This window comes from Meleagris gallopavo, chromosome 2 (assembly GCF_905368555.1).
Source record: "Meleagris gallopavo chromosome 2, MGAL_WU_HG_1.1, whole genome shotgun sequence".
NCBI lineage: Eukaryota > Metazoa > Chordata > Aves > Galliformes > Phasianidae > Meleagris > Meleagris gallopavo.
The window spans coordinates 17,207,131-17,226,867 of NC_139405.1; the positions used below are offsets into that span (position 1 = coordinate 17,207,131).

The 19,737-nt window shown below is 39.8% G+C and overlaps 1 protein-coding gene across 3 annotated transcripts in view; it reads left to right on the top strand.

Moving 5' to 3' along the window:
• The window catches only part of SUSD4 (sushi domain containing 4), a 69,402-nt gene that overhangs the window by 42,969 nt on the left and 6,696 nt on the right, over positions 1 to 19,737 (top strand). For 2 of the 3 annotated variants that reach the window (XM_085219173.1, XM_085219171.1), the window contains exons 3-4: positions 3,667 to 3,846; positions 6,835 to 7,023. The exons of the other annotated variant lie outside the window; for it this stretch is intronic. In XM_085219173.1, coding sequence (XP_085075299.1) covers positions 3,667 to 3,846; positions 6,835 to 7,023 — 369 coding nt within the window. The remainder of the gene's footprint in view (positions 1 to 3,666; positions 3,847 to 6,834; positions 7,024 to 19,737) is intronic. 3 annotated transcript variants of the gene reach the window in all.

Genomic DNA, 19,737 nt, shown 5'->3' on the forward strand with positions numbered 1-19,737 from the left:
CTTGTTCTCCCAGTGGCAGGGATGATAAACTGGCAGTAAACGTAACGGGCTAGAGCACAGTTTGGGCACAATTTCCTCGTATGACATTTAGCGCTCATTTCTCTTAGCCTTTGTCCCTGGATCTGTGAGGTGACTGAAGACTTTTTTTTTATCTTTTAACACTCTTGCTCAGTGTTTAATTCTTAAGCCTGGTCACGCACTCCCCCATGATGCATGTAACCTGTGCTTGGTGTGATGGCCACTAGTCTTGGGAAAAGCCGTTGTGCACTGTTGGAATACAAGCAAAGGCAGCAAGGAAGACATTTAATATGCACTGAAATCTCACGTTTTCGGAATGATTCTACTAGCACAGTAGTATAGATTCAATATTACCGAAAGAGAGAATTTGGATCTTAGTTGTTTGTTTTTAAGAGGATAGTTGTTCCTGCATACAGTAGAGTCTTTGTGACTATTTCCATAGCCCTCCTGCTGAGATGCCTTAACTCTGTAGATGCTGCTGTAAGGAGAGAGGGTGGCCCTTCTTCCCTGTGGGTTGGAAGGAACATCTCTGAGTGATGCTTGAGGCTGGATGGGGCCCTGAGCAGCCTGAGCTGGTGGGTGGCAGTCCTGCCCATGGCAGAAGATTGGAACTGGATGGGCTTTAAGGTCCCTTCCAGCCCAAACCATTCTATCATTCTCTGGTTCAATGTTCCACTGTATTGTTTGCATACAAACTAGAGCACTTGGACTATTGAGTTTAACAAATCTTATATGCTAAAATATCCTCCTTTGACATGTGAGAGCATGGTTTGCTGAAGCCAAGGACTCCTAGTGTGCATCTTCATCAAGAGTAGGTCAGGATGACATCAGTGCGGGGCCTGCCAGCTGCCCCCATCTGCACAAGGACCACTGCCTTTGTGCCTCTGGAAGAAAAGGAATTGTTCCTAACAAGGGCATGCTCTTGGCCGACCCATTTTAATATTCACACATTCAGTACAAGCAGATCACATAGAAGTGGCAGAAAAGAATGTAAGTCATAGCCATTACTGTTTGATGCTGGTTAAAGACACCGTTAAATGGTTTAGAGACTTCCATGGGTTTGCAGAAAAGTGCTTGCAATAAAGCAGTTTATTTTCTAGGACAGGACATTTTAAAATTTGGTGACTTCTTCTCAACTTTTCCAAACAGAGTTTGTGCCAGCTAATCCAGCTGTTTGCAGAGAGGGGGCATCTGCAATTTATTCCTGGCTAAGTGCTAAACAATAGAAACTCAGCCAGTGGGAAACCATTTGCTCACGGGGCATCAGGAAAAAGCACTGTAATATTGTTGTACGAAAGTCCCATACTTAGCTGGGGCTTGTAATAGGGCCATTATCAAAGCCAGCCAGGATCTAGTGAGCATATAATGTACAGTGAGCAACTTTGCACTGTTCTCCACCAGCATCTATCCGATTAAATTGATTCAATCTATAGCTGTTATTTGGAATAATGAGAATGATGTCACTGTTATAGATCATTGTTACAGAATCAATTTCCCCCGTTTTGGAAGTGAAATCTCATATGTTACTGCAGCATATATATATATCTTTTTTGTTTGTGTAGCAACAGAAAGCTGTTGTGCCAAGAGAGTGAGCTGCTCATTGATATTATCTTCCGTTATCCATCTCAGCCCTCCTCCTGCAGGGCTGCAGAGCAGGACCCCCATCCATCTTATCCCAGCTGTGGAAGTGCCCGGGGCAGCCTCTGCATGACAGTAGACGAGGTTTGCATCAGGCATTTCTTATGCAGCAACCTCTGCTGTCTGCTTCACTGATTAACTTGCCAGCAAGAGTGAAAAATGCTCAGTCTTGGAAGTGGGATGCCTACATCCTTAGCCTAGTGCATTTTGTAGGTTCCTGGCAAGGAACACATCATCCCAGACTTGGACGTCTATAAGTGAATACCTATAAAGCAACATGAGAAATGGGGAAATTCTGAACTAATGTATCCGAGCCCAATACTGAAGTTTAGGCATGTACAGTGTATTTTAGAAACCATCTTTATAACATAAAGTACACTGGGTGATATATTTCAAATGGGGAAGCAACGCCTTTCCACTTCATATTAGTAAAATTTAATGGTTGAATCTGAGAGTAATAATGACCTACTTTGCCAAAGTAAATGAAGTTTTCCCTGGAGGTGTTTATGAAATTGGAGATGTGGCACTGAGGGACATGGTTAGTGGTCATGGAGGGGATGGGCTGGTGGTTGCACTAGGTGGCCTTCCCAACAGTAGTGATTCTATGAAGACATCATGAAATATGTTTGCTCTTAGTAGTTTGCATGTGCTATGCTAAACTGCAGTTTACTTTGCTTAAAGTTGTGTTTCTAAACAAAGAGGCAAGTTGTTGATTTACTTTGTGCATGCTCGCTGTAACCTGCTAAGACCAAACTTGGAGTTCCCTCCACCTCTTCAGCACGAATTACTGCTGAAAATGGCAGAAACTTTCACTTTTATGCAAGTCTCAAAGGACTGCTGAAACTTCTTTTTAGTAAATACTACATTCCTAAATGAAAGCGATTACTCCTTGTGGTAGAAATATTTGAAAATAAAACAACATAGAACAGGCTTGCAATATTTTTATTTGCTTGCTGTTATTTGAACCACTCTGTGGGTTTTGATGCCTGGAAAATTTTATCCCCATCTGTGTCATAGATTGACTGCTGGCAGAAAACCAGATAATTTTGATTATATTTTCCCAGTATGTGATATTTTCCTCTCTTCTGTTTAGTCTCACTTTGCATTCATGTGGAGGATGAACTTTCAGTAACCTGGACTGTTCCTTCATATCCTCTTGGCATCTCTCTTAATTATTCAGTATTAGCAGAATGTTTTTAACTGTGCCTCACCCTTTCCTTCCACTGTTCATGATATCTTTCATTTTTTTAGTCATGTGAGTTTTATTTCATATCTTAGTGTTTTTGGCACCAGAGCATACCTTGAATTGATTATAGTGCTTGATAAATGTATCTCAGACAGGTAAGAGAGCCCATGACTGTATATCGCTGGAGGTTTGTAGCTATTCCACTTTTTGAATGTCTTTACAAACCCTTGAGATGGCGCTTAGTTGCTTAAAATCTCACACCCTCTCAAGGCATGTGAATTCAGGCACATAAAATGGCCTGATTTAAAACAGAATCAATGAGATTAACATGAATACATTCTCAAAATGAACTCTGTGAAATGAAGTTGGATAAGCCCTTGTAGCAGTACCTGATTTTCATTCTGTCTCTCTGCTAACACTGCAGTTTCCCTTTGTTCCTCGTTCATATCTGTATTTTATCTCCTCTTTCATCTTGTCCTTGGTGCTGTCAAAGAGTCTGCCGTCGCATGGACCGTCGTGTAGTCACAGTGTGCGGTGTAATTTGCACATGATGAATGGAAGGAGAAAATTAAAAGGAGTCTTCCTAAACTATCTTAATTGTGATTGTTTAAAAACGTCCATTACTGTAACATCAGATTCTAGTACCACACTATAGACTTTGTAACTGATGGTTAACTAGGGAAAGTATATATTTGCTGAAATGCATTTTGTCCAAATGGTTTAAGCAGAGCACTTATATTAACTGATAATTTTTGCTTAAGAGCTTGATTACTGAATAGCTAGCCGTGCTATTTTTAATTAAGTCAATTTTTTTCTTTATGAAGTCACAGATTGCCTTGTTCCACATGTTGAAGATGCAGAGATTCATAACAAGACTTACAGGACTGGAGATAAGTTAATAATCAGCTGTCATGAAGGATTCCAGATCCGTTACCCTGACTTAGACAACATGGTTTCAATTTGTCAAGACGATGGAACTTGGGATAATCTGCCCATTTGTCAAGGTTTAGTACACCAGAACATCCTGTTTTATAGCTCATGCACCTTGTGATAGCCTGCCAGTATTTCTTCCTGCAGTTTTAAGGATGACAGTGGTCTCTTCAGTCCCACTGTAGAGTATTTGAATAGCTCTTCTTCTACTTTGGTTTCTCCACCCCACTGCTTGCCGCAGAAAAGATGATACTGGTTTCTGAACATATCCATGCTTGAATTATGAATTGTTTTATCTGATAGTTTATAATCTTACAGAGATGCATCACATTTTTAAAAGAAGTCAAGGTTAAATCAGAATATCAGCAAATGATTTGATGGGCAGATTACATTTTTGTGCCAATTTATAGAGAGGTTTAAGCTTCTTGCTGCAATTTACCTTTGTTTGCCATGTGCAGTGGGCACAGGTAGAAGAGAGAAGATCCTGGAACCTATTCATCTCTCTGAGTTTTCAGCAGAATTGATAGTTGGGTTCACAGTCCATTAAACTGATTGATATTGATCGAAAACTGAAGATTGGATTTTGTCCAGAAAAATCATTGGTCATAGAACTTGCAGTATTAGTATTAGTCTGAGAATCCAGCTTTGCTTCAACTGCAAGTAGTGGTTGGGGGTAAGCCAGCTTTATTTAATGAGAGTTAACTCCCAGTCTGCTCTAATTTCACCTTTCTGACATGTGTGTCTTAGTACTACTGCCTTTTAACCAATTCAAGCTTGGCCAGCTCAAGAGCATCGAAAGATTTTATCTATCTGTGCTAAGAAGAAGAGTGGCTTAACCCATGCCAACTCACCATCCCAAAGAGAGAGATCAAAAACCAGGATGTTAGGATGTGCAGATAGGTGAGGTGAACTCAAACAAGGTGGATTTGTAGGTACTGTATTTACCAAAGATCCAGGTGGAAATTTTGTGACAGCCAGCATTAAATGGGAAATAACCCCTGGGTTGTTACTTTCTTCAGTTGCTATATTTATACTATAAATAGCAATCAATTGCTGCTACTCAGTACTCAATGTTTACTGCTTTTAAAAATAAAGGCCATGCTAATTAAAGTTATGAAGTCGATTGCATAAGAGCAAAGTGCTGTAACTACCAGATAGGTAAAGAATAGATAACTCAGATTCCAGTATCCTCTTTATTTTGCTAATATCAATAATTCTGTTACAGAATTAACTGCAGAATTTTTTTTGGCCTTGTTAGACACTAATACTGTCAAAGGCTCTCAAATACTTGCAGTAGGGAGCCTGACAATTACATTTATATGGCCCTTTGATTATAACAGGCAGTAGTCTCATGATGCTGAGATGTCTTTTTCTTCTGACAGAACAACGGGAAAGGATTGTAGAACAGAGAAAAATCAAGCCTCAGACTATTTTTGACATGCAGTAGTCATGATAATTACTGATCTGGAATGATGTGAATTACTTGGCAAAAAAATGTCAAAAGGAAGTTTCCAGGCTCAGCTGGAGGTGTTTGGAGACTGGGGATTTTCACAAACCCTTAGAATTTTTACAAATTCCACTAAATCTTGATCCTGCACTGCAAAGACCTTGTTGGCATTAAAGTTCTGAGTCAGAAAGGCAAAACCTTCCACAGTATAGTGCAAACTTGGGCAGGCAGCACTCCTCCCTTCTGTCGCATTGGAGGCTGCTCATGTCATCCTCCTCTGCAGGCTGCCTGGTTTGCAGGAGCAGTTAATGTGAGGGGCATATCTGACTGTGGTACAGGCAGTAAGTAGGAGATAGGATGCCTATGGTTTACTTGTGCAAGGAGATAACCCGCTAGTAAAACAGCTGTCAGAGTCATATTTGTGTTTGTTTTCATCCCTCTTCCTCAAGTGGCCATTGGAAGGAAATAATCACTTCAAGTACTGTGGAGACTTTTCCTTTATAGACAGTAGCTGGGCATCCACAGCAGTGCTACTATCTTACAAGAGATGCTCTCACTCTGGTTCTAGTTTCTCTGTCGGGCTTAACATTATGTGAGCCTTTGTAGACATCCTTCACAAATTTCTTGCAGTGTCAAGAGACCCATTTCTGGGTTGCCATAATGAAACTCCTGCTTGTCTCCTAACCTTGTAATATTTATCATTCCCTGATTAGTAATCAGATATTAACGCAAATTTAAAATCAACACTATTAATTATTATCCAGTGGGTGATTTCTAATGCCATGAGGCCTTTATTTTTTCTCTAGTACAATATCTTCTCTAAATGCCACCTCAAAGCAAGCCTTGAATATATGTGAATAACCTGTCAGAAAGTCATGCCATCTATTCATTTCACTGCTGTTTCCTCTTCTTTTCTGCACCAAACACAGCTGGTGACCACTTAACTGTCACAGCTGAGTACCACCCGTGTCACAAATCCCTCGAGAGTAATTCTAGAGGTAGAATGGAGCCTCTGACTACATTTAACATTTCTGTTGATAACAGGTATTTTAAACTTTTGATAGTTTGATCTGAGCCCTCGCTCAGTGTTTATCATATGACTGCTCATAGGAAATGACATCCCTTTAGACTTTCTCAGTTTGCAACCTCAAAATCATTAATTCTGTCTGCAGATGTTTTACAGTTGTGTGCACTTTATCACAAGAGCAGTTTGAATATTTAAGATCTACCTGACTGTTTTAAGAGGAGAAATAAAATTCATGGTTTATATAAATGACAGTCTTTATTTATTTAAGATTCTACCTCAAAAAGGAATTGGCATCTGCTAAAGCAGTGAATGTTTGTGCAACAAAATACTGTAATTTTCAGTAAACCTTCCCTGGATTTGTTGAGACTTAATCCCGTACTAACAAAGCATGTGGGTTAAATAATAGAAGAGTTTCAAAAAGAATAATGAGGCATACGTATCTGAGGGAGAACATGTAGTTATACCATTCATGGTAGAGAAGGTGAAAAATATTGTACTCTTCAATCTAGGAATTCTTTTCTGGGTATGTTAAAATGAATAAGATAAGCACCTTGTAATAAAAGATACTTCCTTCTTCTTAATTTGCAGGTTGCCTGAGGCCATTGGTTCTTCCTCATAGTTACATTAATATTTCTGAATTCGAGTCCTCCTTCTCAGTAGGAACAGTGGTGTATTATCAATGCTTTCCTGGATATAAACTAGAAGGGGCAGAGTTCCTTGAGTGCATGTATAACCTTATCTGGTCAGATAGCCCACCTAGGTGCCTTGATGTGGAAGGTAAATGTCTTATTGTTCGCTTATCTTGCTTTTAATTTTGCAAAAATCAGCATGCTCAATGTGATTTTAAGCCAGGGCTATATCTCCAGTTCTACTATGTGTAATGTTCCTGAAGGCCACGCAGAATGCTCCCAGTTTGTATTGCATGCAACCAGCTCCAGTTCACTGCAGTCAGCTGCTGGGGTTGTCCATCTCATGGCTTCTCTCTGCAAGAGGGAAAGTTCTTAACAGGGATGATTGCTTTGCCTTGAAAATGTAAATCTTTGCAGCTTTTCTGATGAAAATATGGAGGGAGTTATGGAGTTCACATTCACATACAGATGGTCAGTGTTTCTATAGATACAGACACATTTCTATGTTAAGCAAAAAATGCTCCATGCGGACTCTTATATTGGGCAGTTTTATTCAGTGCCACATGCTGCTGCTGCATACTTCAGAATCGGTTGTTTCTCACAGTAGTTATCCTTAAGGAAGCATCTGCAACCAAAGTGAATGACTTTATTGATTAGGAACTTAAAAACTGTGGTCAGAGTGTGATAGATATTAGCCATCCAAAAGAAATAGTCTGTGGCTGCAGCTGCAGGGACACTGCAAAGACACTGAATGGAATACTCCATACATGATCAAAACCTTGTGAACCATCTTCTGTCATCTTCATATTGCATCCTAAGTAAAAAGCATCCCAGGAAGTTAGCAGAATTGAAATACATACTCTAGAAGGAGTACATTTTTGCTGTTTCAAGGTAGATATCTATATTTAGAACTTAGTTTAAAGCAGTTGTAGGAATGTCTGAATGATGCTAATTTCAGAGAGCTAAACACTAAACATTCTGGGAGTGTAAGAATTTGTCAACAGCATCAACAAAGTGGCATAATACACAAAAGTAATGAAATTATCCTTTTCCAAAGTTTAAAATACCTTTGCAGTTTTGGGATGACATGAGTCTTTTGTAGGGTTTTGTGGTTTTGGTTTTTTGTTTGCTTGTTTTGTTTTTATTTTGATTTAGCTCACCATGAAAAATTAATTGCATACTAGATCTAGGTAATACCTTTTGGGATGTTTGCTTGTTGTTGCTTTTTACATCACAGAAAATAAATAACTCGAAAAAAAATAGAAGGCCCTGTTAGTCCTAAACAAAGAAAGTGAACCCTTTTAATAATAATGACAATTCTTCAGTTAGGAAGATCGGAGCATTAATATATAGATATCCCAGTGTATGAAACATAGAAAGCTATGCCAGTGTCCTTTCCGTCACTGAAGGCCACCACAGACAGCTTCACCTAGGAGAGATGCTGTAGGAACATGTCAGTTGGTATGCCACAAATTTCAACATTAACTCCAATAGAATGGAGTAAATCAACGTTAGATGCTCGCATTGGGAAGTGTTTAAGTGATTTATGCAAGGAGTGCCATACCCCTGAAATCTTGCTGCAGTTTTCCACTCCAGTGAACTAAACTGCCTCCCTGCATATTTTTTTATTCCTCGCTTTGCATACCAAGTTCAAGCTCATTCCTTGGTATTCCTTTTATGCGTATATGTATATATATATTATATATATTATATGTATAATCTCACCAAGAAGTATTTTTCAGAGAGGAAATCTGCAAATAACAAATTAATTCCATTTTCAAATTTCTCCCAATAATATTTTCCACTCAGTAATTCAATGTGGCAATGATTTGAAGCTACGTACACTATTTTGGAGTTTTTATTGTGCGGCAAGCAGAATTTTTCTTCCTCATTTTGTTGTATATTCTTGAAACCTTTCTCACAAATGTTATCTGTCAATCTTGAGAAATTTTGCCTCCTTTTAGGTCAGATTGATTCTGGTGAAGGGTTTGCAGATCCATTTAACTGCATGGTTCTGCTAGGCATCACTTGGCTCACTTTCAGCATTGTATGGAGCAGCTGTCTCTCTAAAGCAGATGTACGTGAGGTTTGGAGTTTTGGGTGTATGCTGATAGCATTTATGCACTTCAGATGTAGAATCACAGTAGCTGAAGGTAGGAAGGAATAATCAGCTTGTGTAATCCATTGCTTGCTCCCGCCCTACCTCATTCTATCCAATGCTCAGCCCTGTCTTGTTCTCAGCATGGCAAGAGCAGAGCTTTCACACGCTCCTGTGAGAGGCTTTGTTATGTTCAGGACATTGTCTTGATAAGAAAAAAAAAGGTTTTTTCTGCATGAAGATTGTGTTACCTAGTACTGATGTGCAGCCAGCACTGCAGTGGTGTGCAGGGGCTTCTCAGCAGCAGCTGCTAGTTCTGATCAGGGAAGTTGTTGTAGCTCAGGCAAATGAGGACGCCGCTAGCACAGATTGCCAAGTATTTACTGTTATGAGATCCTCTTCTTAAATGCTTGTAACTTTGCCAAATTTAAAACATTCACATTGATTTTCGAGTGTCTGCCTCGAGCTGAATCATTTGGGAAGCTTCAGTTGAAATGGTTCAGCTATATGAGAGAATGGTGCTAGAGGAAATTGTGTTGTTTTGGCAGTGTTGGAAATTGTTACAGTCATTTAAAAGGTAAGCTGAAGCATCTTAACCCTGAATTTTCTTCTTCTATTCCTTGATTTACATCTCTAACTTTCTTTATACCCTTTTTTTTTTTTTTTTTTTTTTGTAGCGGAACTCCATAATTATACAGAAGTTTCTTAAACTTCCTTTTTTACTGAAACTTCATAGTACTAAAGAAATATGAAAAACAAAGAAAATTGTTAATTTAGTTATTAATATGATTTTTAAATTACAAGTTTGGGGTTAATTATCCATCTGCGGAAATTAGTGCGAGTTAGTGATTGCCTTCTGTAAAATCAATTATACAAAAGATGGGGAAAAAGAAAACATAAATTGCAGATTTTACCATATGTGGTATAAAAATTTCCTGTAAAATGAGATGGTTTCCCAAAATGTTGGAAGAGAGCAAACACTTCAGAATGTAAGGAAACTGTGAAAAGAAATGGACAGCCAAACTACTAAATAGAAATATAAAATGTTTGTGGTGTGAATAAAGATATTACAAAGGATTTGGGGAAATAATAAAAAAAAAAGTCTAGCCATTAGTACTGGGAGAACATGATCTGCATATGATTACACACCTTGCCATCTGGACTCTCCATTTTAATCTTATTCCCTTTGGAAGTCTTCCAACAAGATGTAAAGAAAAGCTCTTACAAAGAATGAGGAGGGAATCAGGCAAGGAAAGGAAAAGCAAGGGGAATTTGCTTGTAATTCTGATGCTGGAATATGAAGCAGTGTATGCATAGTGTAATCGAGTAATCCTGGCTTTATATTTAAGAGTATGAGGGAAACCAAGTTGATTGAGATAACAAACAGCAGATGTGATTCTAGTACCTGCAATGCCTGGTTTCAGCATTAGCCCAACTGAGCACGAAAGCCGGAAATCAGATACACAGAGATATCAAAAGAGTTCTGAAGCTAATTCTGTATGCTAGAACCAACAGATTCTTGAGCATAGGTTAAGCTTGAGAGTATGTAAAACAAAGTATTACAAGTTCTTGTGGGTAGGTTCAACTGAAAATGAAACAAACCTGTGTAACAGACTTCAAAGTGAGGATCAAATGAATAGAAGAGAGGAAAACTGAAGGAATTTCAAAACTGGTACATAAAACCAGTTCATTGTGAGTGGGGATGAAGAGTCATAACACTGTACAACTCCTGGTTACAGAAATTAACAAAAACTGAGTGAGATTAGGGATGGAAGGAATTTAGAAAACTGCCCAGCAAAGTCAGAAGGGAAGCCAAAAAAAAACCCAAACAGTCTACATAAAGTATTAGGAAACTGCTGAAGAACAAAAGGGAGTTGGTCATACGAGAATTATAAATGATGAAGCATGCTACAGATATATAATAAATGTTTTGGAAAGACGGGGAAGAATACAGGCAAGGATAGAGTTTCTAAGTGATACTTCACATGAAGATTCTGAAGATAATACAGTGAGACAGACCCTAACAGAGAGGATCTGATGGTTGTGACGTTGAACCTAAGCAGAAAAAAGCATGAGAGAGTACTGGAGGAAGGTGTTATTGTAGGTGAAATGCCATAGCCACTTAGTACTTTAAAACAGTAGCTTAAACTCCTTAAACAATTACACACAGGATACTTTGAAAGAAAGCTTCAAAATCATCATTCTTACATAACAATTACTGATGTCAAATACCATAAGCGAGACTGCACTGTACATTTGATAAGCTTTATCCTTAAAATGTTTTCAATTGTCGATGGAACATACAGCAATACACTGGAGAGGGGAAAAGTCAGTCTGTGATCAGTTTACATTTAAGAGTCAGAATAAAGTAAGCAATCCTAAGCCTGAGATATTATACATTAGCAAAAAAGGATTTCTCTCTGCCTTTCTTTGTTGACTTTGAGAAGGCTTTAGATAAATTCCAATATGACAAACTGATGCATGTTCTCAGAGATCATAATGTTGATGCAGCAGATCTCAAACAAATGAAAATCCTGTAGGGGGAGCAGAGGGCAGCAATATGAGCAACCTGTGAAATACTGTGGTATCAGCTCAACTTTCCTAAGTCCATGTGGCCTGATGGAATTCATCCTGGAGCGCTGGAGGAATTAGCAGACATTGTAGCTGGGCCACTTTCAACTGTCTACTAAATTGGTGGGAGGTTGGAGAGGTTCCTGCTGACTGGGAGCTAGACAATGCTATACCTGTCTACAGAAAGGGCACAAGAGAAGACCTGGGCAACTACAGACTTGTCTGTCTAACTCAGTGCTTGGAAAAGTTATGGAGAAGATGGCCTTGGAGTATACTGAAGAGGTTTCCTCATGAAGTGGTTGATGCCCTATGCCTGTTAATGTTCAGGAGGCATTTGGGCATTACCCTCAGTAATGTGTTTTAACTTTTGATTAGCCCTGAAAATATTAGGCAGATGGACTTGATGATCATTGAAGGTCCCTTCCAACTGAACTATTCTATTCTATTTACTCTGCAGTATTAAGAAATAAATAATAGCCTTGTTTTTAACTGCACTGACTGCAGTGGAGTTTCAGAATGTAATCAGTGCCTAGAGAAATACTTCTCAGAATTGACAGTCTACAGCAAATGCTCAAGTAGCAGCAAAAAACAATGTCCTACGCTCCTTTACTTGGGGAACACCTTTACATTGTGATTCCTTTGGACCACTAACTGAAGGACAAAATAGGCTGATAGTCTTTCGCCCTTGGGATGTTTGAGTCACAGGAAGCAGATGTGATAAATCTATAAGGAAAGTTTTCTTAAAAAAAAAAAAAAAAAAAAGTACTTCAGTCATAGTAAGAGTTTCTGGACTGTAGGTAGTAGTTACCTGTTCATCACCCAAAGCTGTAGAAATGGTGCATGTGTCTGGCCACTCTTACGAATGTGGGGGCTGAACATGTTACAGAGCTCCTCAGAGATGACTTGGAATGTCTGAATTTTTGTGTTCTTAGAGGATTCTGCCTTTCATCTGTAGATCTTTTTCCACAGTTGAAGAGGTGTGGAGAAGAATTGAATTCAGAGGGAGCACAGTGACACAAAATACTCAGCAGACAAATGGTATTGTTCTGCGGATGTACTGCTTCATAATCCTCAGATCACTCAATTGCAGCAGATATATTTTAAAGCAAAGTAGAAAGAAGACCAGAACACATCTCAGAACAGGATGATAGACAGAAATGGACATTTTACAGATCTCATCAGGGGTGGCATGAAGAGACAGAGAGTTTAGGGAACTGTCTCCAAGTTGAATACATTGTTTGAAGATGATAAATATGATTATATTTCTAAGTGACTGCACTTCTTTTGCATTGCAGAAATCTTCTTTGATCTTTGCTGTGATTGAAGTAGATACATTCTGCACTGTTCATAGTTTTTCAAGAAAGAAACAGAACAACTTGTAATCTGTTTCTTTTATGTCTTCTGTTTCTGCCAGATGCACGGGATTGTCAAAGTAAATCATTGTTTTACACCTGCTCTGTCACCTGTGTACCTTTCAGAAACTCCTTAGCATTTCGTGAATCAGCCAGACATCCAAACTCTTTTATAGAGCCATAATTTCTGCCCTGCAGTTCCGTGATAGCTGCCAGATGCATGTAGTATTTTATCCATGGTGCTTTAAATATGCTGAGGGTTAGGTGGGGAAAAGCAGACGAAATTTCTCCCTGAGGGCTGTTTTATAGTATTAATCTTTAACTTAAATCTGGCAGGGCTCCTCAGAAGGGAAAAGAGCACTACATTGTCTAGCTTGGAATCAAATTTGTCTGTGCTTTATGGACAGGTTGATTAAATTTGACTACCCAGTGCAGTCACAGGACGTTCTTCATAATCAGTGGGAAGTACAGATGTAGATTCTATGCAATAGAAGGTCTACCTGCTGTGTAGGTTTGTTCACTTTCAGAGACAAGAACCAACATTTAAATAGAGATAATTTCACCAAACAGCATAGGTATGCACTTGGTAAATATACACAAATAACAGAAACTGGTACTCTTTCACATCTTTCCAGTTTTGTAGGCAGGTTTTGAGGTATTATCAACTGCTGTTTCCCCCCCCACTACTATTTTTTTTTTTCCCTAGTATCACCATGGGGGATGGGTCTTTGTGTTTTTTCTTTTCCCAGAAGGTACATTTTTATTTTCTCAGCGTTCATCTAGGCCCTGGGGTAGAGCTCTCTTATTCCAGCAGGTGCAGCTGGATTTAGCATTCCTTTCCTCCATCAGGCCCTACTGACAGGTGTAAGTAACACCAAGCAGGCTCAAGGGATTATTTCCTACCAACAAAGAGGAATAGCAATTAAAGAGAGTTATAACAATGTAACAACCCTCGTTCATCCAGCTCACACTAAACTCTGGCTTCTTCAGACGTTCCTAGTGAGTGCTCCTACATGTCTTGGTTTCTTAGAAAGCTTTCCAGCAGCACTGTCTCCCACTTCCACATACATTCTACTTCTAAGCACATTGAACATTTTCCTCCAGCGTTTTCCAGGTTCAGGTTTACCCTACTGACACTCTCTATTGCCCAAGCTGTGGGTTTCTTTGCAGCTCTCTGATTCCTTCCTGGTATGTGTCTGTGCAGTCCCCAGCAAACTAAACGAATGCAATCAACCCGTAAGCATCCCAATCACAAGTCAATAAACAAGTGTAGTTTATTATGTCAATTGCTCATAGCAAATGTCACTTAACTGGGGAGAAAAGACTTCCTGGAGTGGTCTTTCTACTACCCAAGAAAAGTTTTTCTGTTTGATGATTTCTTTAACAGGAATCCAGCTTCAGTATTTATCTCTGTTTCTTTTTGAGAGCAGTTCTTAACAGTAGGTCACTGGAGCACAGTACCTGATGGCAACTGGAACTCAGGCAAGGAAAGGAAAAGCAGGAAAACTCAATTACAAAGATCCCGTAATGGCATCAATTCTATAGAAAAATTATCACAAGCTGCTGGCTCCACATTCAGAAATGAGGCCAAGTATTCAGTTTCTGCTTCTCTGTGTCTTAAAAAGACCATTAGTGATCATAAAGTCAGCCAGCCTTGAGAATGGCAAGAAAAGTAGAACTGAGTGATGAAGAAAGCAAAATTGATCCGCTGTAAATGAGACTGTGATGCTTTAAACACTCCTCTGTGATTAATTAGTATAAATATTTCCTTGAAGATAATTGTGGGCATCTTGCTAAAAGAATCCTAAGCTCTCCATTGCTGCAAACTCATAATAATCAATTTTTGTAGTTTAAACAAAAATTGCACTTGTGAACATATAATTTATGGGTGAAAGCTCTGTCAGAGGGAGTTTCTGCTCATATATAGTGTGAAATGCATTTGAAACTGAAGGCTTTGGCAGTAAGATCAATGTTTCACTGGCTGTGTACTGTATATAGAAGGATTGTTGAAGGTGACTGTGGATTTGGTCTGATACGGAGGCATTCAAGGCCAGTCTGGATGTGGCGCTGAGCAGCCTGGTCTGGTGGTTGGCAACCCTGCACATAGCAGGGGGGATGAAACAAAATGATCATTGTGGTCCTTTTCAACCCAGGACCTTCTATGATTCTATGATACTCCTTGTAGGAGCTCAGCTGACTGAAACTGCAAAACAGGCTCCATAATCTGTAACTCCAAGGAGCAAGGAAGCTCTGTGTACTATATGTGGTTGTAAATCACCTTCTGTTTCCTTTTGGGAACCAGTTAATGTTAAACTACCATTAAAACTATCTTGAAACCAGTTTTATAATGTCTCACTTAGGCTCAACCAGTTAGTATCAGTGATAGTGATTTTCAGCAAGATGGTATTGGCCAGAGCTAGACCGGAGAAGTAAGTTTTCATTAAAAACTTGATTATTTGATTCATTTCACGCTTTGTGGAAGGTGAAAAGTGCTTCTCACTGTGCTCACATTGAAAGATTTCCCTTGCCATTTTAGTGAGTACCAAGTCGTTGTTTAGGGATGAGAGCAAGCAGCCTGGAGTCATGAGATCCAGTACAGCTGCCATTGATTTGCTGAATGGTCAAGGAGGAGTTGCTTAACTGTCTTTTCAGTGGAAAATAATGTGGGTGGCACTGTGAAGGTTAAGTACTTGGAGACTGAGAAGAATTTGGAAATTACTGGGTAAGAACAAGGTATTTTGAATAATCCTTGCTGTAGAATAAATAAATAAATTTCCTGGCAACTTCAGTACTGGGACAGGTTGCCCAAGGAGGTTGTGGATGCCCCATCCCTGGAGGCATTCAAGGCCAGGCTGGATGTGGCTCTGGGCAGCCTGGTCTGGTGGTTGGCAACCCTGCACATAGCAGGGAGTTGAAACTACATGATCACTGTGGTCCTTTTCAACCCAGGCTATTCTACGATTCTATGATCTTGTATCTTTGCTTCTCTTTGTGTCTATTTGTTGGGTTTATTAGGAGTTACTTTATAAACTGGTGGTCACTTTGTTTTTTCCACTGTTATTTCTATTCTGGTAGCCATGTTGGTGCTGTTGTTGTTTTGCTATGAGAATAATCAGGAAAATTTCTCAAAGCATGCCTTTATTTTCAAAATGCGATTTTGTGGCCACAAATTCTCACTTATTCCAATCACAGCTAAAATGAGCACTAACTCCCTTCACAGGACAGCAATTGTTGAGTTATGAGAAAGGCTTCTTGGCTGAGTATGAAACAAACAGGTTTCATCTTCAGTGTTACTGTAAAAATAAGAATTCAAATTGGACATACACAAGGATGTGCTCATTCAAAGATATCATAGGGAGAAGGACCCTTAGTAGGCTTAGATGGGAAACTGGGTCTGCTGGGATGCAGCAGAGAACTGCTGCGTTCTCCTGCCATAAACAGTGATAGGGATGGAACTGATTATGCATATGCAATATGCTGGAACTGAATTATGGATTTTAGCAGTTCTGACATGGAAATGCAATTTAGTGAAAAGCAATTGCTTCTCCCAACTGCACTCTCACATTCTCCCATCTGGTGGCCAAGCATAGGATTGTCAGCTGGCCCCTTGGCTGCATGGGGGGATGAGAGGGCTGGAAAGCAGACAGCCTGGGAGAAATATATATAGGTCACTCACTGTGCTTTCCAGGGAAGTAAGAATTTGTGTTCCGGTAGAATAGAGGGTTTTTACTGAGTGTCCTGTTCTTGCTTAACAAGTGTGAGGAGCTGAGGATGCCCTGTGCACTGCAGTGGGATACATCTGCCTCGACTGTGTACAGGCAGCCAGGTGCACAGAGCAGAAGATGGCTAGGCAGGAGGGTAGCAGTGATGAACGAGGGCTTCCGAGTGTCTTCCTTGTCATGAAGTTTCATCTTAATCTTTTCTCACTCTTTACATAATAAAAAGGGACTCGTGGTGAATTTGGAAGAAGCTTTATTTTTGATTTGGTGCAAATGTCACTAGCACTGTCCATCCTGTTTCTGTGAAACAGAAAACAGCTGGCCTTACACTGGGTTTTTCTGTTATCTAGCTAACATAGGAACCAGTATGATACATGAAAGGCTGGAGGAGAAAAATCCCCACTACACAAAAAATCAAAGCTGGAGAACAGGCTTCTTGCTTCTTCGTAGCACTTCAGCAGTCTGTGTTTCAAACATTGTTGCATTTGTTTTCTGGCTTCTGTACAAAAACTAGGCAAAACCTGAATAATTTACATCCTGCTTACTCTAAACTACTAACCAGAATGCCTGTGAACCTATTGGCTAAAAATAGATTTTGAGCACTTTACGTATCTGAAGCTTCATTGTCATCTCTCTACCACTGGCTTTGAAAAAGTGATGTGACACCGTTATTCTGTGCCAACAGTGTTAATTGAGACTGTGCTAATGCCAAACATTTTCTCTCCCTCCTACAGTCCTAGTGTCAGCAGTGCAGATTAACTGCAGCATCCTCTGGGTAGAGCTTAAAAAGCTCCTTGACCATAATGGGTAGAAAAAATGAGGAGAACTTCATTCATTGATCTGATGTACAAGTGCCCACTGGCACTGGGTGGGGAGCAGAGTCACCCTTGCCTTGTGCTTGGTGCCTTGCAGAGGACACCACAGACATTTCTTCTGCTTCCAGGACATCAGCACTAGGATGTATTCTTGTCTTCTGTTAATAACTATCTCCTATACGCCTGAAGGAGGTCCTCTTCTCCAAGGCAGTATGTAACTGTGTTTGGAATGTAAGGCTTGGAACCCAGGTTTTAAGTTCTTCATCAGAGTACTAATCTTTGGCTAAAACTGGTGAGAGCAGAAAGCCCATAGCTGGAGAGCCCCGAGCTCCAACTGCTCCTCAGAGCAGGAGGGGTTGGCTGTCAGATCCAGTCAGGAATTCTTCCCTACAGCTTCCCGGAGCATCAGCAGTCCTGAGCTTACCGGAAGGGATTTATTTGTGATATGAACATGTTCATTCATTCTTTTTATTTAATGATTTCATGTTTTGACTGAAAATAACTGCTGTAAAGTCTCTGTGAGTCCCCTTACAGCCTGTGGCCAACTGCTCTATAAAGACTAATCCAGAAATCCTGGATCCGGTGCGCAGAGGATGCATTTGATGCATTTGCCTGAAGTCCATGGCCTGCAATTGCCAAATAAGCCAAGGAATGATCATTGAGGTTCCAAGAATTTTAACTTCCCTAGAAAACTTCACTGGGCTGAAGTTTTGCCACCTGAGTTTTAGTTCATGTTTGATCTGCCACACTACTTTAGTCTGTGTCACTGGTACTGTGCACTGATATCTAGCATGATACTATGGAAATATCAGGAATTGGCCTTGTAAGACAGCTAGTTCTGCACAAAAAGCCTGTCTACTGAGAGCCAAGAGTGCTCAACAGTCCTCCAGAATGGAAATCTTGGTCTTCTATGATTAAAGCAAAGGCCACTTCATTGTGTCCTCCATTGACTCTAAAGGATCGTGGGCCAGGATGATGATGAAAATGGAGTGCGTTGAAAAAGGAACTAGATGTATGACTAACTGCCCAGGTGTGGAAATAAGTTAATCTTTGGTTGCTGGTGATGTAACTCATCTGGTTTTATTTCATTTGGAAAAAGAGGCTCTGAACCTGAGTGTTGATGATCATTAATCACCCTGCTCACAAATGCATGTGGGGGCCAGTTTGCCCATACTACTGTTGGAGGATTCCTTAAACTTGATGAACATAACGTTCATAGGAGGTGATGAGGGAGAAGTCCTGTGACTGAAAAACCCAGATTCTGACATCCCAGCTATCAGAACAAAGTCTTGTTTCCATTGAGCCTAAATCCTTCATTGGTTGGACTAGATGATCTTAGTGGTCTTTCCAACCTTGATGATTCTGTGCTATGATATTTTGAAACCCATTTAATTGCAACCACTGTTGTAATTTAACGCTAGAGCGGTTGGGATGTACAACCATTTAAAATCTTACTCCAGCTCACAATGAACATAGTACAGCACTTTACAGAAATGTTTACAGACATTTTTGGGCAGCATCAGTACGTGATCATTTCCCTTGAAATGGAGAAGGTGTCAGTGGGAGGGGTGGCACCCGTTTTTAGCAGTAGGGACATATCCTACACTAAGAGCAATGCTCTTGTTCTCAGGTTTTCTAAAGCACATCTCCATTTGTAAACAAACTGACAGCTCCGCATATGGGCTGTACCCACAATGCATGGTTTTTAATCTGACTGGAAAATGTTATTCCTGAGCTGGGAGACCAGCACTGAGGCTTTTGTTTATTTATTTATTTCTGTATTTTAATTCAGAAGGCTGCTTTGGCCGTTAATGACATTAGTAGGTTTGGGGTTTGGTGTGTCAGGAAAGGCAGCAGGTGCATGGCTGGAGAGCAGGAATTTGTTTATCAGAGCAGTTGCCCTCTGTGATAAGATGTGCTCTACTTTCCCTGTAGCTTGGAGGGCTGTGTGCATCCACACATCTCCTGCCGCCTGTCATCGTCTGCCAAAACTCAATTGCAAAGAAGTTTAAGTTACTGTTTTTGTTCTCATGCTATAAATGTAGATAATAAAAATATATGAGGTTTCCTTACAGTAGGCTAAAATTGTTGCTTTCTGTGATTGTTTTCTTTGTAATAGAGGAATGATCACTGATACAGACAAAGGTGCTTTTCTGTTATTTCAGACGCACACCTTTGCCCTATTCTTAAGAAAATTGTTTTCAGTCTTGAGTTCACCTCTCAGTAAACTCTTCCTATTTCTCATGGACCTAGAGGAAAGTATGCAGAGTATGGAGGATGTGAATTTTTATGTGAATTACTTGCTCT